The 20,587-nt window shown below is 39.1% G+C and overlaps 1 protein-coding gene and 1 pseudogene across 1 annotated transcript; both read right to left on the reverse strand.

The window, feature by feature from the left end:
* Positions 1-7,066: 7,066 nt before the first annotated feature.
* LOC121524384 (coagulation factor XI-like) lies at positions 7,067-12,647 on the reverse strand. The gene is made up of 9 exons (XM_041809745.1): positions 12,508-12,647; positions 12,188-12,353; positions 11,742-11,839; positions 11,499-11,661; positions 9,603-9,718; positions 9,393-9,525; positions 8,977-9,083; positions 7,647-7,806; positions 7,067-7,412 (listed from the first exon to the last, which is right to left on the reverse strand). Exons 1-9 carry the CDS (start codon positions 12,566-12,568, stop codon positions 7,268-7,270), a joined length of 1,149 nt encoding a protein of 382 aa, XP_041665679.1. The 5' UTR covers positions 12,569-12,647; the 3' UTR covers positions 7,067-7,267.
* A 2,293-nt stretch (positions 12,648-14,940) lies between these two features.
* LOC121524072 lies at positions 14,941-19,728 on the reverse strand (annotated as a pseudogene).
* Between the last annotated feature and the right edge of the window lie 859 nt (positions 19,729-20,587).

Raw genomic sequence — 20,587 nt, forward strand, 5'->3', positions numbered from 1 at the left:
TGGAGATTTTCCCACTTCAGGTCCTTGGCCCTTTTTGTTGCTAAGTGTAGGAGAACTGAAAAACAAATAAAAAGTCCTTTGTATGCTGTGAAAATATTCGGAAAATAATTAGTTATTAGGGCTGTTAACATTCATGAGTTAACGCTTGTGATAAATCTTGAAACCTTAATGCGTACAAAAAAAACAATGACACAATTTAATCATATGACTAGTATTCCATATGTTATGATGTGTGTGATTGTGATTATGTATGCATCTTACAGTCTATCTTACTGTATACTGGTATTACTCATTGCTGTACATTTACCCTCACTGTCCTGCTCCTCGTTCTCATTTCAGTTATCACAGATTTAATACCAAAATGCAACAGTATCCTTGTGAATCCATAATGAAACAGTGTTTGCAGTTTTCCATAGTGGTACGGTGTTGCCTCACAGCTACATGTATATTTTAGCCATTTTCCATTATTTATTAATCAAAAAAGCAACATTAAACAACTAGAAATTAAACTTTACCCACCAATAATTAGGTACCCATTTCTTTCAGCCTCAGAAATATCTGGAAAGTATATTTCTAGCAGTTCTTTTGCAGCAAATGGCCGAGCTGTTTCGTGTGAGAATGTCTGCACAAAAAAGGTTCAAGATGACTTCCAGAGAGTCATGTGACAAATCAGAACACTGTTATGGGTTACATAAGGTCCTGCCATTTTTAAAGTGTTCTATACTACATATCATAGTTGGGAATGGATTATGTGAGTGCACAAGGCCAACAAGTGGTATAACACCATCCCATAGAGGGAACTTTAAGGCTTTAACAGTGAGCTCAGTCCCTTTCACCTATACTGCAGACAGATCAGGGTGGAGCTCAACACTGCTTAATGTCGGCATTATTATTGGCCGAGTTGAGTTCGGGGGGCGGAGCTCAACGCCATTCCATTGGCTGAGTTGAAGCTCAATGTTGTTAGCAGTTTTAGAAAGATATTTACTGATTTGCAGTATTTAGAAAAGTATTTACTGATTTGCAGCTTATGTAGATGAGTGGGATAGAAATTTAGGCGTTTAGCTGATTAGGAGATTTTTTTGTTTTTTTTGGAAGAGTGGGGGAGAGACAGAAACGAGGTTTCAGCTGTTCATGGATGAGGGGAGGGACGAGGAAGACAGCTGGATCTATGAGCTGGATATGGTCCGGAGTAGATGGTTGTAGACAAGATGCTTTTTATGAAAGTCAGTCATGATAGTAACAGTCAGCCTCCTTACTTTTAAGATTCGCGCAGCTCTGACCTCTCCTTATGAATATTAGAGGATGCTACGTTACAGCATGTCAGAACTTATGTTAGATAGCGAGAACAGGGCTAAACCACAGGATAAATAAACTCTTTAACCAACCCGTATAACTCATCACATATCATGTTAACATGTTTTTTAAAAAGAGCTGATGCTCTAATAAACTCTTCAGCAACGAGTGACACACAGCTACCTGTCTGTGTAACCTGCAGAGAGGATCTCATGCAGTGTCTTTGGATCAAACCAACCAGGTTTGGATATGCACAAGTAGAGGACTTGGGAGTCGAGCGGGAGACAGGGTAAAAAAGCAGTTGCAAAATGAAGTGAAGTTGTATGTACCCAGACTGAACGCGATTGGTTTATGGAACGTTGAGATGGGTGGACTCAAACGCCCGAACGTTGAGCGCCGCCTGATCTGCGGTCTGCAGTCAGGGGCTTCTCCAGACAGCCACAAGGGGGCGATTGAGATATTTTAGTTACATATTTCTGGAGCGCTCTTGATGTCCGTCACTGAGTTTGATGCTAATATGCTGTGTCGTGTTTCATCAAAAACATGTCGAAAACTGATCCTAAGCGAGGAAAACTGCACTCTTAAAGAGCCTTATGTGGAAAATTGATACCAAAAACTGCAACTTTAATCAAGATGACAATAATAAGTATGTGTTTACAATGCCAAATCACAGAAATACTAGTGTGCTTCTTGTCTGGGGGGGGGCCGCTAAAGATCTCGGGTGGTCGTGAGGCTCTGTCTGCTCCGAGGATGTCTGAATTAGATTTGCACATAGTATATATATATATAAACTTGATTGATGTTTCTGCAGTGGCAGCTGCATCTATAATGATGGACATCTAAATTCATAACATACATGAGTGCTTCATACAAATTCTTTTGGTAGTAACACTTGTCTTTTGGCTATTTTGTTTGGCTTTAAATGTTGAAAACAATTCAAATTAATGTGTATTTTCCACAGCAACAAGTCACTTTTTTTCATGTTGGTCGTGGGGGCTCAATGGAAAAAAGGTTAGGAACCACTGCTCTATGTGTATGTGTATGTATATCCTATGTGTAAAATACATTTTTATATCAAGTTCAAATGATGGGCTGCACCGCGGCGCAGGGGTTAGCGCTGTTGCCTCACGGCAAGAAGGTCCCTGGTTTGCTTCCCAGTCAGGGCCTTTCTGTGCAGAGTTTGCATGTTCTCTGCAGGTACTCCGGCTTCCTCCCACCACCAAAAACATGCTCGTTAGGTTAATTGTTGACTCTAAATTGGCTGTAGGTGTGAATGTGAGCATGCCTGGTTGTCTGTCTCTATATGTCAGCCCTGTGATTGACTGGTGACCAGTCCAGGGTATACCCTGCCTCTCGCCCAATGACAGCTGGGATAGGCTCCAGCCCCCTGCGACCCCAAACGGGATAAGTGGTATAGAAAATGGATGGATGTACATTCAAATGATCATATTTCCTGTTTTACTTGGCCTATTGATATCAAACAAAAACTAAAAGCAAGCTTAAAATTCATGCTTTCCACACCAAGTGATTGCTATGCTAAATGTAGCTTTGTTTTAATACTATTGTGTCAAAAACAGGGGTTGATGAAATCCTGCCAGCATGACTGTTGACCCATAAGGGTTGCCCTTCACTAGAATTAAGGGGTCTAGCTCAATGCCAGTAGAAGTTCAGAGCTCTTCAGGAATGGAATCAGAAGGGCGTTGGTGACTTTTATGCACCATGCACCTTAGCAGTCGTTATCCCAGCTCGGTGATTTCACATGGTGTTCCACTTCTGTTCTGTTCTGACTTCTGAGTTGCTGTTGTTCCTAAACGCTTCCACTTTCTAATAATATCACTTACAGTTGACTGTGGAAGATCCAGAAGGAAATCTCATGAACCGTCTTATTGCAAAGGTGGCATCCATCACAGAACCACTGAGCTCTTCAGAACGACTCATTTAGGATCACAAATGTTTGCAAATGGAGACTGCATGGCTAGGTGATGATTTTATACACCTGTGGGTCTGATGGAAACACCTGTATTCAATAATAAACAGGTTTTTAGGGTGTCTTTGCTGTTGAAAACCTTAAATGTCATTAAAGTGTACACTCCCTGCCAAGTAAGAACTTCTGTTCATACTTGGCCATGTTTGAACTTGGGTATATCCTGTGCCACCCATGGCTGGTCTTTCTAGCATTCAGGAAGGATGAGAGGGACTGAGGACGGAGAGAGAAAAAGTGTGAATCACAGATTGAGGGCCAGCACGTAGATGGCGCAGGAGAAAACCCCCAAACAATGATGAATGACAGTTGCAACGCGCCGTTTCCTAAGAAGATCGGAATAATTGTGCCGTGCCTCACCAAAACAGCTCAGCGGGGATGAGAGGGCAGAGAAGAGCCTGTGTGTTTACTGCCGGGGAACACTTTGATCTACTTCAGGATGCAATGTCTGTGGTCTGTGGTCCAAATATGTGTGTGCTCCGCAAAGTGCACATTGTTTATTCGAGTGAGTGTGCTTGTGTGTTGCTTAAGCCGGCCTCATGCGCTGGCTGCCCCGTGTTTGTGAGTGTTTTGTTTATGTCTTATGTGAGTGTGTGCGTGTAATGTGAGTCTTCTGGGCTGGCGTCAGGACTGAACCGCGGTGGCGGCGTGGCTCTCGTGCGAGGCCGGACGGCGGTCGGACGGACGGTATGGTGGTGGAATGTTTGTGGAGGGTGCGTGCGTACACACAGACACTGGCTGGCTGGCACTATTCTAGCCTCTGAGCGGAGGAGCCAGAGTCACCACCACAGCTTCCAGGAAGGACAACCACAGTCACACTGCTCCGCGTTTCCCACGGGGGAGGGGAGACGAGGCGGGAGGGGAGGAGAGAGGAAGGAGGGAACGGAGCGATGGAGAAAGAAAGAGGGAAGTGTGTGTTTGTTTGACTGTTTATGTGGGGCAAGTGTGTATGGATTAGACGGGCGCTGTGGCTCAGGCTGAATGAGGAAGAGGAGGGTTCAGCAGAGAGGAGGCAGGCGATGAAAAAGTGAAAACAGGAAGGAGAAAGCTCCTCTGACTTGTTAATAGACCAATCAGTGCTTCTGTGCTGAAACTTTATTAGCATTTCTTAGTGCCTGGAGCAAAAATAGGAATCTTTTAAATATTCTTCTGTGCTAAAGACCCAAGAATCATCTTCAGAGCACTTCCATACGGGAAACTTCTCTTTTTGATGGTAGAAATAAATTCATATTTGCTTTGATTAATTACAGAAAGAGAGAGGGAGTATCAGTGAGAATGGAGCAGTGTCTTAACTTTCTGAACTTCAATCAGCAGAAACAATTTAATTTTAGCCTTTAAGACAAAGTTCAGTGTCTGTAAAAAGAATTCACCTTCATCAGTCAATATAATTTTACTTTTTTGGACCAAGAAAAACCTCTTTGATGTCAAAGTGAAAACAGATTTCTACAAAGTAATGTCAATTACATAAAAAATGTAATTTAAAATAAGTGACTGCATAAATATTCGGCCCCTTTAAAGTGACTGACCTAATTCAACTGACGTCCAGCCAACTGGTGCTACTAGTCTCACAATCAGTGAAATGGGGCTCATCTGACTGCAGTGAATGTGTCTCAAGGGATTAAAGTTTAAAGGTCAGCTATTATGCAAAATATACTTATGTATATGGAAGCCCAATTACGCCATTAAAAAAATGAAAATGTGGAAGTTATGCAATAAAAAAAGACCCTGAGTCATAATTATGAGATAAAAATTAAGAGAAAAAAAGTCATAATTATGAGATAAAAATTATGAGATAAAAATTATGAGATAAAAAGTCATAATTATGAGATAAAAATTATGAGATAAAAATTATGAGATAAAAAGTCATAATTATGAGATAAAAATTATGAGATAAAAATTCATAATTATGAGATAAAAATTATGAGAAAAAAAGTCATAATTATGAGATAAAAATTATGAGAAAAAAGTCATAATTATGAGATAAAAATTATGAGATAAAAATTATGAGATAAAAATTATGAGATAAAAAGTCATAATTATGAGATAAGAATTATGAGATAAAAATTATGAGATAAAAAGTCATAATTATGAGATAAGAATTATGAGATAAAAATTATGAGATAAAAAGTCATAATTATGAGATAAGAATTATGAGATAAAAATTATGAGATAAAAAGTCATAATTATGAGATAAAAATTATGAGATAAAAATTCATAATTATGAGATAAAAATTATGAGAAAAAAAGTCATAATTATGAGATAAAAATTATGAGATAAAAAGTCATAATTATGAGATAAAAATTATGAGATAAAAATTATGAGATAAAAAGTCATAATTATGAGATAAGAATTATGAGATAAAAATTATGAGATAAAAAGTCATAATTATGAGATAAAAATTATGAGATAAAAATTCATAATTATGAGATAAAAATTATGAGATAAAAAGTCATAATTATGAGATAAAAATTATGAGATAAAAATTATGAGATAAAAATTATGAGATAAAAAGTCATAATTATGAGATAAAAATTATGAGATAAAAATTATGAGATAAAAGTTATGAGATAAAAAGTCATACTTATGAGATAAAAAGATGAGATAAAAATTCATAATCATGAGATAAAAATTATAAGATAAAAAGACATAATTATCAGATAAAAAGTCAAAATAATGAGGTTATAAGAATGAGATAAAAATGAAAATTGAGACAAAAATGATGAGTTAAAAGACGTGATTTTGAGACCCTGAGTCATAATTATGAGATACAAATTACAAGATAAAAGTCATAATTATCAGATGAAATGTCAAAATTATGGAATAAAAAATTTTGAGATAAAAAATCAAATTCTAAGATAAAATTTATAAGATAAGAAGTCATTATTATGAGATAAAAATACGTCATTATGAGCTTAAAATGATGAGATAGAAAGTTATAATTATGACATAAAATTTATGAGAAAAAAATCTAAATTATTTTTTAAAAAGGAATAATAATGAGATAAAAATTATATGATAAAAAATTAACATCATGAAATAATATTACAAGATAAAAAATTGAAATCATGGGATGAAAATTATTAGATAAAAAATCAAAAGTGTGAGATAAAAATTCATAATTATGAAAAAAAATTATGGCATTAAAAGTCAAAATTATTAGCTAAAAAGTTATTAAAAAAATTTGAGATAAAAAAATCTAAATAATGAGATAAAAAGCCAAAATTATGAGACAAAGTCATAATTATGACATAAAAATCTAAATTTTTTAGATTAAATGATAAAGTCAAAATTTTGACTTTGAATCTTATAATTGACTGTTTACCTCATAATTATGATTTTTTATGTCATAGCTAGTACTCTTTATCTTTTAATTTTATCTTTTTATCTCACAATTATGATTTTTTTTATCTCATAAGTATGACTTAGGATTTTTGGGCTGAGGTCAGCCCTACTGATGGCTCTGTTCGTGTCTGACTGAGTGAGTGATGCTACTCTGAGGGCCCTAACATAACAGAGTTGCATTTGCTTGTACTGAATGCTGGAGGTAATGGCTGCCTCCACTGACGGAGTTTACTCGTTCGGTAGGGGCCCAGTTCGCTGGCGGCTACGTCACGTGTTTTGTTGCTCTGGCATCCTGTCCTTCCCAGATGCTTTCTATTGGAGATTTTAGTGGGAATGTTGATTCCTTTTCAAAGTTTCACTATGAACCTCAAAAATAATTGTGTACATGATAAGTATTTTCTTTTCGAATAAACTTAAAGTGTGTAAATAAATGTTTCTTTTTACCTGTGTTTGTTTTCCTTTTATTAACATTTTAATATGCATACCCTTTTTACATTTTTCTTATAAACAGGCAAAGATCCATACATGCCACTTTGTCTACCTTTATTTGCAGTACTCATTAAAAACGTAATAGACAAGGGTAAAAAGCGCTTGGGATGACTAGAAACATTCTGCGGTTTTAATTTGGGATCCACGTATTTCAGTGAGGCTTAGGTAGAGGACCCGGGTACTTGTACTTCAGGTATGGTGCTCAATGCACAGCTCCGGAGGGAGAATCCAGACACGGCATTGGCCAGGTTACTGACATCATAAGGAACAGGCAAGGTGATGGAACTCTTCAGGTAACAAATTCTCCTGGAACAACAACAACAAAAAAAAACAAAACATAAAAATTCAGACATTTTATATGAAAACAGAAACACACTTGTCAAAATATTCTTATTAGACATATATGTTCTTAATTTATGGTAAAAAAAAAAAAATTATAAATATTAAACAGTATTGTCATCTAATGCAGTCTCCCGTCTCTTTGACAAACTGAGGTTATTTTTTAAAACACCTGCATTCATGCTTAAGGGACGGACATACCGTAAATTGCGGTTAGAAAATGTTTTAGTGACGTAAGAGAAGAACTGGCAGTGAGGATTCTCAGTGCACGCCCTTTGACATCCCTCTGCATCATCCGCTAACAAGTCGTCAAGGTCAGCACCCCAGAAATCAACTCCTGCTGTAGTTTTCTTCGCCCAGTCTGTTAATATAGAAATCAACAAGATAAGCCTTCTGAATATACATTCATACTTACGTGGTTATCTCATGCATTTTTTGTCAACAATTTGGATTCATCTGATTTTTCAGTCTTTATGAAAAAGCAATCACTAAACCTATCAAGCTTTAGTGGAAGCACAGGGCAGACTGAGGCAGGAAACTACTCTACAGGTGGCCTGAAGTTCACGTGCCCATGCGCATTCCTGAACAGAATCTTTTTAATGGGCTAATGGGCAGCCTTGTCTGCACATGACTATTCTTGACTGTTCATGGCTGTTTTTAACAACCTTCAGGTACAGTGGGGGTCCCTGGTCTCTGGCACCTTTATTTTGGGGGTCAAGGGCTGAAAAGGTTGAGGTTCCCAGATACATACAGTAGGCTTTAAATGTCAAATTTAATAGTCAACCATTATTTTTTTATCTGTATATTTTCACCTGATTTGCTCTAAGCATGCTATAGGCTAATTGCTCCCATATTTACATGGCTTTACCCTGGCTATGATTTACTGATCCCTCTGCAAGCTGCTTTTTGCAACACTCCTCCACCCCAGCTCCTCCTTTATGCAATATCTGACTTAATCAATGTCACTCTGTAGTCCTGCTCTGCTCTGGGTTTATCGCTGCCTCTCTCCCCCTTTATTACATTTTACTGCCTTTTTTTCCATTTATGTTGTGTGCATGTCACGTTTTTGTCTTCTTGTCTATTGTTTGGGTTTGTTTCTTTGCTCTTCTGTTTGCTTCTGCACATGTCAAAGCACTTTGTAAACCCATGTTTTAAAAGTGCTATCAGTGTTGGCTAATCTCATTCATGCCCATCCATACTGATAAACGCTATGTTAAGTATCCATCAGTTTTAGCTTATACCATTCACATCCATTCATACACTGATCAGTCCTATGCAAAGCAATCATTAGTGTTAGCTAGTCACATTTTCAACTATAAAAACACAGATTAATGCTATGTAAAGCATCCATACATTATAGCATATCCCATTTGTGCCCATTCAGACACTGATCAATCCTAGGTTATATATCCATCAGTATCTCGCCATGGGAGCATTTTGTGGTTCTGTGACTGTAAGATTTGGGCAGCTCTACTCCTGAGCCCCAGCAGCCCCGTTTCTCCATTTTTACTTTTCTTCTTGTGAGACGTACTGTTTTCATGCTGACAGAAGCTTGCAGATATCCCAGATGTGACTCCATCTTTGGCTCTCATCACCATTTCATTGGGATCGTCCTTTAGGTAACACTTGTAGTCCTCACTTTTAACATTAAAAAACATGAAACATGTGTTAATATAATGTATGTACTGTCAGCAACAAATAAAGAGGAAACAGCAGATACAAAAAAAGGGGACGACTAACAGAAGAGCTTTCTAGGAAAAAAGCTATTAACAACTAGACCCAGTGATGATTCTGTTGTTGCACATTGTTGCCTGACTCACATAAGAGACCACATTAAAATACTTGTTATGCCAGAAAGGTCATGTTGAGTCATAATGAATTTTACTTTACAGCATTCATATTTAGCAGAAATCTTCACTACTATGACCACAAAGCAGAATCAGCTACCTGTCATACACAAAGTAGGTGCATTGTGGGTGTGCAGTGCACAGAGCATGGCAGTGTTCAGGAGAGGCAGTGAGCAGGTGTCTGGTGTGGTTTCCAAGGATCTCAGCGTTAGTGAATAACTGGACCTCACATGCTGTCAACACACAAACAACAGTAATAAAAAGCAGAACAAGAAAAACAGTCGACAGAGTGCTATATCCATGTTTTTACCTGTGACAGGCTGTGCAATGATTAATTTCTGGGAGTATCCAGACACTAAACCGGACAGTTTCTTTACAAAAGGAGTCCTTGGTATGTTCCAGTTGTATTTGAGGTGGCACTTATATCTACAAACAGAGAAAAATGGTTATTGAAGTTAAAATTACAGTTAGCTGATAATATGCATCTCATATCCGTATTGATAACAGTAAAATCAAACCTAGTGAGCTTAAGAAAGGGCCAGGTTTTATTATGATATCCTGCTCAGTGAAATGACTGACAGTAGAGGGTAGTTGAGCCTCCAGTATCTCTATTTTTGGCTGACCACGGAGGACAGCCCTACACATGGCTATGTATGTGTCTGAGTGGGTGAGTGACTCTACTTTCAGAGCCATACACACAGAGTTGCACTACAGGTTTAGTTATACTGAAAGCCGGCGGTAATGGCTGCCTCCACGGGTTAATACCTTGAATAAAGCGTTAGCATTGGGTCATAATTGCACCGGCCTCATGTTGCTGCTTGCTTACATCACGACTCCCCCTGCGCCTGCAAGTACTGCCATTGTTGCTGATTGGTCCTGTCACTTTCTAACTGGGCCCAAACTGTTCAGATGGGAGCTTTGCAAGATGGATTCACCAGTGAGAAACAAGGAAACAGGCGCATCCATCTGCTTTGCAAGGTTAGCACATTTCTGTATGAAATAAAGAATAAGACCAACACTTTAAGCTTTTCAGGTTTTGAAAGATGTTTTCGCTCTTCTGCCGACCTGCTTCGGCTTGAGTATGTCTTATGGGGGAAGGGGTTACTTGTGTGAATGCTTGTTTGCAGCGGCTGCTAGTGGAGTGATTATCTTGGAATTAGCCACAGTGGCAGTTTTGTCAGAACTTTGTTAAAACAAGGGCAGAGAGCAACACTGAAAGCTTTTTGGTTAAAGAAAAGATGTTTTCACTCTTCTCTCGGTCTGCTTCAGCACGGGCTTGCTATCGCCACTGTGGGGTTTTCTGGTTTACCCAGGGGCTGCCGCCGCGGTAGGAAAGCGGCAGTTGAATCAGAACTAGGCCTGTCTCAGCAGAGAGCAGTGTTTTTGCACGTCCCCTGTGCATCAATTTTTAGATGAAGCCCTGCCATGGCAGGGGTAGCTTGTTAGTATCAGAGTAGCACATGCACACAACGCTATTTGTCACTCTAAAAGGCCATCATGAATCTAACAGAACATTCCTCGAATTACCTTCTGAAGATTTTCTGAAAAGTCCTGCCCTTACAAAAAAATTTTGATGAATGTCAAATATGTTCATGCAATGGGTATGAGTTGATCTGGCGTTTCAGGTTAGCATATTCCTGAAATGCTGTCAAGTTCTGATAAAACTTTAGCAGCATCCACGCTAAGCTCTTCTGCCGTAATTGCACCGTCCTCTTTTTACTGCTCGCTAATGTCACGACTCCACTGCGCCTGCAAGTACTGCCCATCGTCACTGATTGGTCCTGTCACTTTCTAACCGGACCCAAACGGTTCAGACGGGAGCTTCGCAAGATGGATTCACCAGTGAGAAACAAGGAAATGAGCAAATCCATCTGCTTTGCAAAGTTAGAGTGGAGGTTTTCTATTTAAATTGCAGTCTTGGATGTTTCCAAAATTTGCACAGTTCTGTTGCTTACCTTCTTTATGACGGGTGACCAGGAATATAACGCTACACTATGATAACAATGTTTAAGCTTCCCATCTTGGATGTCAGAGTAGCATGGAAATATGAGATATAGCTCCAACCAAACAAAGCTCCCTGTATTGGATTTATCTGTATGGAAGCACATCTCAAGGAGTCACACTTTTGGATAAATCACCGGCCTTCACATCATCATAAACCTGACAATAGAAACCTTTCTGGACACCCACTCAGCCCCCCTCTTACCTGTATTTTGCTGTTTCAAAGCTTTCATTGAAAAAGGTGAAGAATCGACAGTAAGGGTCATTGGTGCAGACTCTCTGACAGCTCTCATAGTCCGAGGTAAACAAGGTCTGGTAATCTGCCCCACTAAAGCTCACTCCATGGTACAACTGAGACAGACAAGGCTCTGAAACACAAACAGTTAATTTCAGTCATTTCAATACCAGCCTTTCTATAGCTTCTTAGTTAAAATAGTTGCATTCATACCAGGGTCTGGGCTGCAAGCTTTGAGAGAGAACCCAGAGGTGACGCCAGGTTGTTTCACCTTCTTCCTAAGACCAGTCCTGAGGTTGCAGTGGAAGCGGCTGGCAAAAAATGAAGGTAGAATGAACCGGCAGTCGACAAATACACAAGTTAAGCAGGCAAAATATTTATGCAGAATATCCATAAATATATCCATCAACCAACGTTTAACTGTGAAGTGCCAAAGCATAACAAATGTCATCACAACACAATTAATAAAGAGGTCTAAGTCGTACTCTTGGTTCATGCAGAGACTATAAATGGGCTTAAAGCACCGACGGCGCTCATTTTCAGTATAAAGTCAGAGTAGTCCAGATTCTTGATGTGACTTTTAGGAAATAACTTTTTTTTTTTTTTTTTTGTAGGCACGCTGCTGAAAACAACAAAAAAAAAAAAAAAGAGTGACGTACTTAGCCTCGTCGCTTGAGTCTGCCCGTACATAGGAGAAGAATTGGCAGTTCGGGTGCTGGGTGCACAGCAGCTGACAGTGATTTACATCAGGAGATGGGAGAAGTATTATGTTTTTTCCTAAGTAATCCCGATTTTCCTGAAGCTCTGGATTACATCTTAAAACCCCTGAAAAATAAAAACACCTACTTTGAATGTTTTCACCCAATGCTCGTTAGTATTTATACCACATATGTGCACCAGTTTAGCAGCAAGCATAATAAGAATCAGTACATCACTAACGTATGTCAAAGTAGACGCAGAAAAATGATCTGGTGTTTACCTTGACCAATGCAGAGGTCAAACAGGCAGAGCAGGCCGAATAAAACAACATGAGTGTCCATCTTCTTAGTTTTAAATCCTGGAGAGATTAATCCACCACACCATCAAAGATCTGCAACTACAGGTCGACAGTTTACTCAGTCTGTGTGTTTGTACCTCTGAACTGTTTTTACTGACTGTCGACTCGTTTTGCAATTAGTTGGCATCATGCCCACTTCAACAAGGACCTGCTGCTTCAAAACATGGAAACAACTGACTAATATCAACTAGAAAAGGTTTTTCTTTCAGTAGACACAGTCATACATTAGCATGCTAAGAGTGTTAGCATGCTAAGAGTGTTAGCACTAGATTTAGCATGGTGTAAGATGCTATTGTGGCTGTGCAAAAGACTTTGTGGCCTGCTATGAACCCCCTGCTCACGTTGCAGGGTCTTTGGTGTGTTTAGAGTCCATGTGTACCTGAATGCATCATCAAACTGTTACTCAATAGTGAATGAAGTTTGATTTGTGTCCATGAACTCATTACTTCAACTTTCATGTCAGTATGACTTTAAATAGAATGGATTTTAATTATTAAGGCTTTTCTTTTCTTTCAAAATAATCAGGACATTGAGTGATTTAGCACAGTCCCAATTCCAAAAAAGTTGGGACACTGTGTAAAAAGTGAATGAAAACAGAATACAATGAATTGCAAATGCCATAAACCCTTTCTATATGCAGTTAAAGCCCGCATCTCTGACGGTATCTGGTTTGCATTACTTAACAAAAGGTGTTGCTGCTATCAAATTCAAAATGAGCTAATATTTTTCATGAAATGTTTAAATTTCTCAGTTTCAACATCTGATATGTTATTTATGTTCTATTGTGAATAAAATTCGAGTTAATGAGATTCAACAATCATTGCATTCTGTTTTTATGTGAATTTTTATAGCGCCCCAACATGAAACTGGAGTTGTAGTAAGACCAGTCAGCATGGAACTACTGTCTGTCAGGATGGTAAGGACCCCTCACCTCGAAAAGCAGATGGATTCGCCTGTTTCCTTGTTTCTCACTGGCGAATGCATCGTGCAAAGCTCCCGCCTTAACCGTTTGGGCTCGATTAGAAAGTGACAGGACCAATCAGCGACGAGGGGCAGTACTTTTGGGCGCGACGGAGTCATGATATGAGCAAAGCAGCAACAAGAGGCCGGTGCTGTTATGGCAAAGAGATTAGCGTGGATGCTGCTAAAGCGCCAGTTTTATCAGAACTTGACAACATTTCTTCATGAAAAGAAGAACGAAGAACAGCAGTGAGTTGTTTTCTTTTCAAAAATGACAAAAGTCGAGTACTGACATGTCTACAGTCGCCATGCTTCGTGTTATGCAGTTTATTCCTCGGTAGCTGCGCACATGTGCACCTCAGTAGCACCGACGCCGCTGAATGTTTTGTTGCTCGTAAAGATGTGACAACATTCATCCGATCACCCTCCACATTTTTTTTTTTTTACAGGCTCTACCCTTTCCTGCCTATTGAAGGTTGTCCAGGTTTATCCATGTCAGGTTAAAGGGCCCCAGATCATCCTGTTGAGAGACAACTGACTCCACTTATCAAGCCACAGTCACCCAAACAAACCTTTAGGATGCTGTTTGGGCAACCAAACTACTCAGAACATGGTTTGGTTGTGCAAATAAAAAATTAACAGGGTTCAAAACAGGGTCATAATTACTGTACATCTAGATTTTACTGTTTAAACTTTAATCTTTTTGTCGTGATGTCTGTGTGTTGCTTGTTTTACAAACTAAAGATCCAACAGAGTAAACTTCTGACATCATGAGCACATTAGAGAAGGGTGACAGCAGAATGAGCCGGGACACAGACTCACATACAGGAAGCCCATCACAGCATGACAGTGACTGACCTCTGCTGTCAGAAATAAAGAAGTGCAGAGAGGTAGGAAGAACGGAGGTACGTGCAACGCTGCTCCTTAATGTCTGATTTTACTTTGAAAGACTCAGACAGTAAAGTGGACAAGTCAGAAGTCATCTACTTGTTTTATGATATTTTATTGAACATAAACATTTGTCATTGTCTTTCCTCTTCAATCTCCTCTTCACTGATCACAGCAGCACAGCCTTCTTCTCCACAGGTAAAACTGCACACAGGTGCATGGTCATTACCTCTCCAGACTTTTATATAAAAACATAAAACTTTTAGGCTGACTTTGAGGGACTTTTGTCAGACGTTTTGTCAGAACTAGGCTCAAGGAGGGCTTTATGGTGAACAACATGATGATTACAGCAAGCATCTGAAGCTGAGAGTCAATATTTACCTTTATTGATTTTAATGCAGGATTTTAAAAAAGTCTCTATTGTGATGGAAATCACAATCACCACATCAATAACTGTAGTAACAACAAATCTACATTCTTAAAAATAAAACAGCTGGTGTAGTGCAAAGTAAGGACTGCTGACATTTGACCCATCTGGAGCAGGTCTCCTACAGGTGTCAGCTGCTTCAGATATCCTTCAGTAAGTCCTGTCCCTGTGGGTTCTCTCTCCAGGTAGGAGGCCAGGTGGCTTTGATGTTCGGCCGGTCTTTCAGACAGTCGTAGTAAGCGGCCACTTTAGGCCAACGCTCTGCACACAGCCTACAGAATAAAGACAAGTCAGTGTGAGGCTCTCATTACAAATCTGTTCCAACCGGGGAATACATGCACAAATTCTTCAAGCAGACATTTTTTAAAACGCACCCAAAGCGGAAGAGATAAGCAATGCTTGGATAAACGACCACATCAGCCAGGGAGAAGCTCTTTCCTGTCAGGCAGCAGCACGGCAACTAGAAAACAAAACACAAGAGTTATCTCAAGTCATGTGACACATCTGACAACCAGAGCTCTCATTACAGCGACTGAAGAAAGAAGCATACGTTTCCAGTTATTCTTAAGAAAAGTGAACAATGTCTATCTACTTTTACAAATAAATCTACAGTTTAAATGACTATTATCATTATTATTACTACACTACTATTATTACTACATTATTCTTGTCTAAGATGAAAATAAAAAGGCAGGCAACCAAACATCAGTCAAAATAGGTGCAGATGTTTTATTCGTGCATCATATCCATAATGTGTTGAAGCCTGTAAAACAATGCTTACGAAAAAAAAGTTGTAATTATTTGGTTGATTCCTGGTCACTTCCTCTGGTTTGTTCAGCATCCCATCCATCCATCCATCCAATTTCTTCCACTTATCCAGGGTTGGGTCGCAGTGGCAGCAGCAAGTCAACCCAGACATCTCTCTCCCCAGCAACATTTTCCAGCTCCTCCTGAGGGATTCCAAGGTGCTCCCGGGCCAGATGAGAAATATAATCCCTCCTTTTTTACACAGCTTTTCCTCACAGCTGTCGGGGTGAGGGGCACATGCATCTGTTCTTTTAGGGAAGGGTCACTCTCCCACACTTTGAAAACCCCTGCTTTAGAGAATAGGACAGTGGATACTGTCAGACACTGGGGAGAGAGAGGGGGATGACGTCCAGAAAGGAGCCACTGACCTGACCTGAACCTGGGCCATCTGCCTTGAGGACAACAGCCTCCTTACACGGAGTTCTCAGACATAAGCGCTAGGCTATAAGCACCCCTTAAGCTACTATTGGTAACTTCATGATTACCATACAGATAAGAGAATTTTATCAGTCTCTTCAGAAAGTGAAAGTGAAAGAATGTGGTGCAATCGTACAGACAGTTATTCGTCATAGAAGTCTGAAGAAGCATTCACGTAGCTGTACCTGGTCCAGGTATCCCTCCCACAGCTGGAGCTCCGTTCTTAGACACTCTTTGTTTCTCATCACTGCTGAGTCATGTCTCTCACACTCCGGCACCTTACGGGTGTAGTAGATGATACTGGCTGAGAAAAAGAAACAGGCATGAGGCGGTCCAGTGGGCTGATCTGGGTACTGAGAGGGGCACAGGGTGTAAAGTTCTGTGTGCCTCAATCAGCCCTGTTTTAAGACCAACAAGCAAACGAGAGCCAATGTGGACACAAGTCTGTTTACAAAACATGAGCCATGAGCTTGAATACGACAGCTGAGCTGACGGGAACATAAGAAAGACTCCAGCACAGCTCACAGACAGAGCCTGAAGTGTCAGAGGAGGTCTAAGGCTCTGTGTCCACTCGTGGTCCCCTACTTCACTACCTGCACTGTTCTGTGCTCAGAGTCCTGCATGTAAGAAAGCTGTTACTGTCAGCTGTTTTTGTTACCTCACCCATAGCATTCACAGTGCTCATTGTTAGGACTGTGGTGTACCATCGCTGTCAAAAGTCTGTATGCATAACTTTGACACTTTGTATCCATGTTTGAAAACTTTGTGCGTGAATAAATGCTTTGTACCAAAAAAAAAGGTTTTGTATATATGAGTCACCAAATTACGAGTGTTTTTATGTGAGTATGAATCTAAAAGCTACGACTTCAAGCAGTCTGGAATACGAATCTGATTTCTACGCATATGACCTCGAGTCCTTGGGTACGAGGCGAAAAGCGTTATGAACCTCCCGCTTTCACATCGAGAGCTTGGCCGCTCGTTATTCATATGAGAAAACCTTAGCTTGCTTACTTTAGTGGGTTGATGCTACAACTTGTATGTGTTTAAAAAATCTATATTATTATGAAGTCTTATAAAAATAATACTGAAAATGTTGATAAAATATCACGTTATTTACTTTACCTGTGATGTCGAGTCGGAGCTAGCAGCAGCAGCAGCAGCGTCCCTGTTGTCAGACATCATTGCGCATGTGCGATTGGCGGAACTGGGGCTCAATTAGTCTCCCTATGACCTGCCTGTGACCCCGGTGACGTCATTTGAACGCTTTTCGCTTCATACCCAAGGACTCAAGGTCGTATGCATAGATTCGTATTCATGACTGCTTGAAGTCGTAGCTTTTAGATTCAGACTCACATATGGATACAAAGCATTTCTTTACGCACAAATTTTTCAAACATGGATACAAAGTGTCAGAGTTATGCACATGGACTTTTGACCCTGACACTTTTGCATATTGCACATGTCAGAAACTGATTACTTTAATATTATTTAAACCTTTTCTTTGTAAAAATCTTCAGGGATTAAAGCAAACACTAACCTCTGCATGCACATCTGAGGAAAATACATTTTGGCTTCTATGCACCTTAGTATTAATTTTTGTCACAAATGTTTTTTAGATAATTCACCAGAGTGTCCACTGGTATTTAGGTAATTTACTTGAAATGTTGGGAAAAAATGCAGTGACATTTTCATAAATTTTCATAAGAAAGTCTAGTTTGTCTGTTTGGATATAATGGGGAGTTTGCTTGGCAATTTTCAGGTATTTTTATTTAAATGTTGGGGACATGTCAATAGAGATTTTTATTGGAATTTGGGAGAAATTAGCTTTGTATTTTCTCCATTTTCATGGGATTTTGACTTTTTTAAATTCATTTGGAATTTTTCATACAAATTTAGAGAACATATTGTAATTTAGGGGAATTGGAAAAACATTTTTGCAGACAAATTTTAATTTTATGTAAATATTGGGGTATTTGGGGGTGGGGGCATGTTCAATTATTTTCATGGAATTTTTTGGGTTATGTTATATTTTAAAGTCTTTCATTGGAGGTTTGGGCAAATGAGCCTTGTATTTGTTCCATTTTCATGGGAATTTATCTAGAATTTTTCTTATAAATTTAGAGAATATATTGTAATTTCGGGGAAATTGAAATAAATTTTGGCAGGAATATTTTAATTGAAACTTTGGAGTTTTGTGTAAATATTGGGGAATTTTTGGGATATGTTTATAAATTTTAGAGTCTTTAATTTAAATTTGGGGGAGTTTGCCTTGCATTTTTCTGCATTTTCATGGGAATGATTTGGAATTTTTCAGGCACTGAATTTTGGAGAACTTTACTTCATTTTCAATGAAATATGGGGAATTCATTTGTAAATTTGGGTGAATTTGTCTGTGTCTGTGTTTTTAGGAATTTTAATGGAAAATATCAGGGAATATGTGTAGGTGGTTGGGGAAATTTACCCTCTTTTTTGTGTAATTTTGGGGAACATATTTAGGGACATATTTGGGAAATTGATAAACTCAATAGGGACATTTCTTCAAGATTTGATAAAAATAGCATGCAGTTTTTTGGGATTCTTTCACAGGAATGTTTAGTCTTTTTGAAAAGTTTTACTGAAACATTTAGGGAATGACTGAGGAAATGTTAGGACACTTTTTATGGTCTACTTTTAAAGTATGGTAAGAATTTTCACGGAATTTTCAGGTCATTATTTTTTTAAATTTTAGGAAATTGAATAAATGAATGGAAAATATCCAAGAAATCCACAGTGAGTGGAAACTTTGTTCATGCTTGGGCTTAACAATTCTTTGTGGTCCATCAGCTGATATTTGTGGACATTATTTTTGATAAAAACTAATTCCTGTTTAAAGACAGCTATGAACTTCTAAACTTATGAGGCCCTACTGATCCCAGATAAGTGGGAAAAGCTGTAAGTGCATACATAAAACAGCTCAGGTCTCAGGAGGTTAAGAGTTCACTGTGACTGTTACACCAAGAACAGTGGAGGTGCAGTGAGGAAACTTGTGACCTTGTAACAATGCTGGTGAGGAGCGCTCCATCATTTGAGTTTTGGGTGCTATCAGAGCATAAAGCTCCATCAGTGGAAACCAGCGTGGTGTGAAATATCTTTAACAAGCTCCCTGTGACTTAAACTGGTTCTGTTTGTAAGGGCAGAAAAGAACCAGGATGATACAAAGCGCTGTTAAAGATATCTTTATTAGTGAAATCAGTGGAGACACTGGTAGAAACAGAACCAACTGTTACAGACCAAGTTCTTACCTCCAGGTACATGCAGGCTGCAATGGACTCATTCAGGATGTTATCTCCATGTTTGAAGGCTGGGAGCTTCAAGAAAAATTGAGTGAAAAGTGAGTTATTATTGCAAAAATATGCATTTATATATTGTAGAAAACCAAAAAAAGGCTGAAATCTTTGTCTTGTTTGTAGTTAATGGAGGGTGAAAAGTAAACTCACCTGTCCCCTGGGATTCATGGCCATTACTTCTGCTGATTTGTGCTCCCCTTTATCAAAGGAGAGCCGTTTCTGGTTGTACCCCTGCAGCTTCTTCTCCTCCAGAGCGATCATCACCCTCCAGCAGGGAGGAGAGCCGGAGCCCCACAGCAGAGTCATGGTCTTGGCCATGGTTCTCGGTGAGCAGTGCTAATCCTTACAGAAGCTGAGGTTGTGGAGGAAGTGAAGGGTGAAGCTGAAATGTTTGAATGTGTCTGGTTTTATAACAAGCCCTGCCCCTCTGAGTCTGGATTGGTGGAATTTAGTCCCGTCCCATTTCTGTGTCATCAGCAGCTCTGTGACTTAAGGAAGTTCAGCTCATTCATACCCTATCCAAACCCATCAGTCCCCTTCCCCAGTTACTCAGAGGTACAAATTAAACATGTCAACATTTCTGTTAACATATGTGAATGTAAATTATCTTTGAGGTACTTATTTCCACATGCATGAGCAGAGGTGCATGCATTTCTTTATTATATTTTTGTATAAATATATTCATTAGAAATAAAAATCCACCTGCTCACTATACAAAGTACATACTGGGAGCATTTGCAGGCATTGTTTGCTCTAACCGTGCTATTTAATTCCTGCAAACATTAACATACTTATATAATCTATATGAGTGGAAACCAATGTAGGCGTTATCTTTGTTTCTTGTGTGTTGTTTTGAATTATTGCACAAGTGATTTACGGCTTAATTGTTGCTTACTCCTGTCATTCTTATACAGTGTATGACTTCTGAAAAGTCACAGTGATTCAGCACTTTAGAGGTGACTTACTAAACTGTATGTGGAGTGTGACAGCTCATGCTCCTCATGTAGGTTAAACACAGAGGGCGTGGTTTTTCACAGCACTGAGTCTCCTTTCTTCTTTGCCAATCTGTTCAAGCTCTGTCAGGTTGCACAGGGATTGGGCGCCGATCAAATCTAGTCACTAATTTTCAATTGGATTGTTGTCTGGGATTTAACTCGGCCACTGCAGAACATTCACC

The sequence above is a fragment of the Cheilinus undulatus genome, linkage group 16, assembly GCF_018320785.1.
Source record: "Cheilinus undulatus linkage group 16, ASM1832078v1, whole genome shotgun sequence".
NCBI lineage: Eukaryota > Metazoa > Chordata > Actinopteri > Labriformes > Labridae > Cheilinus > Cheilinus undulatus.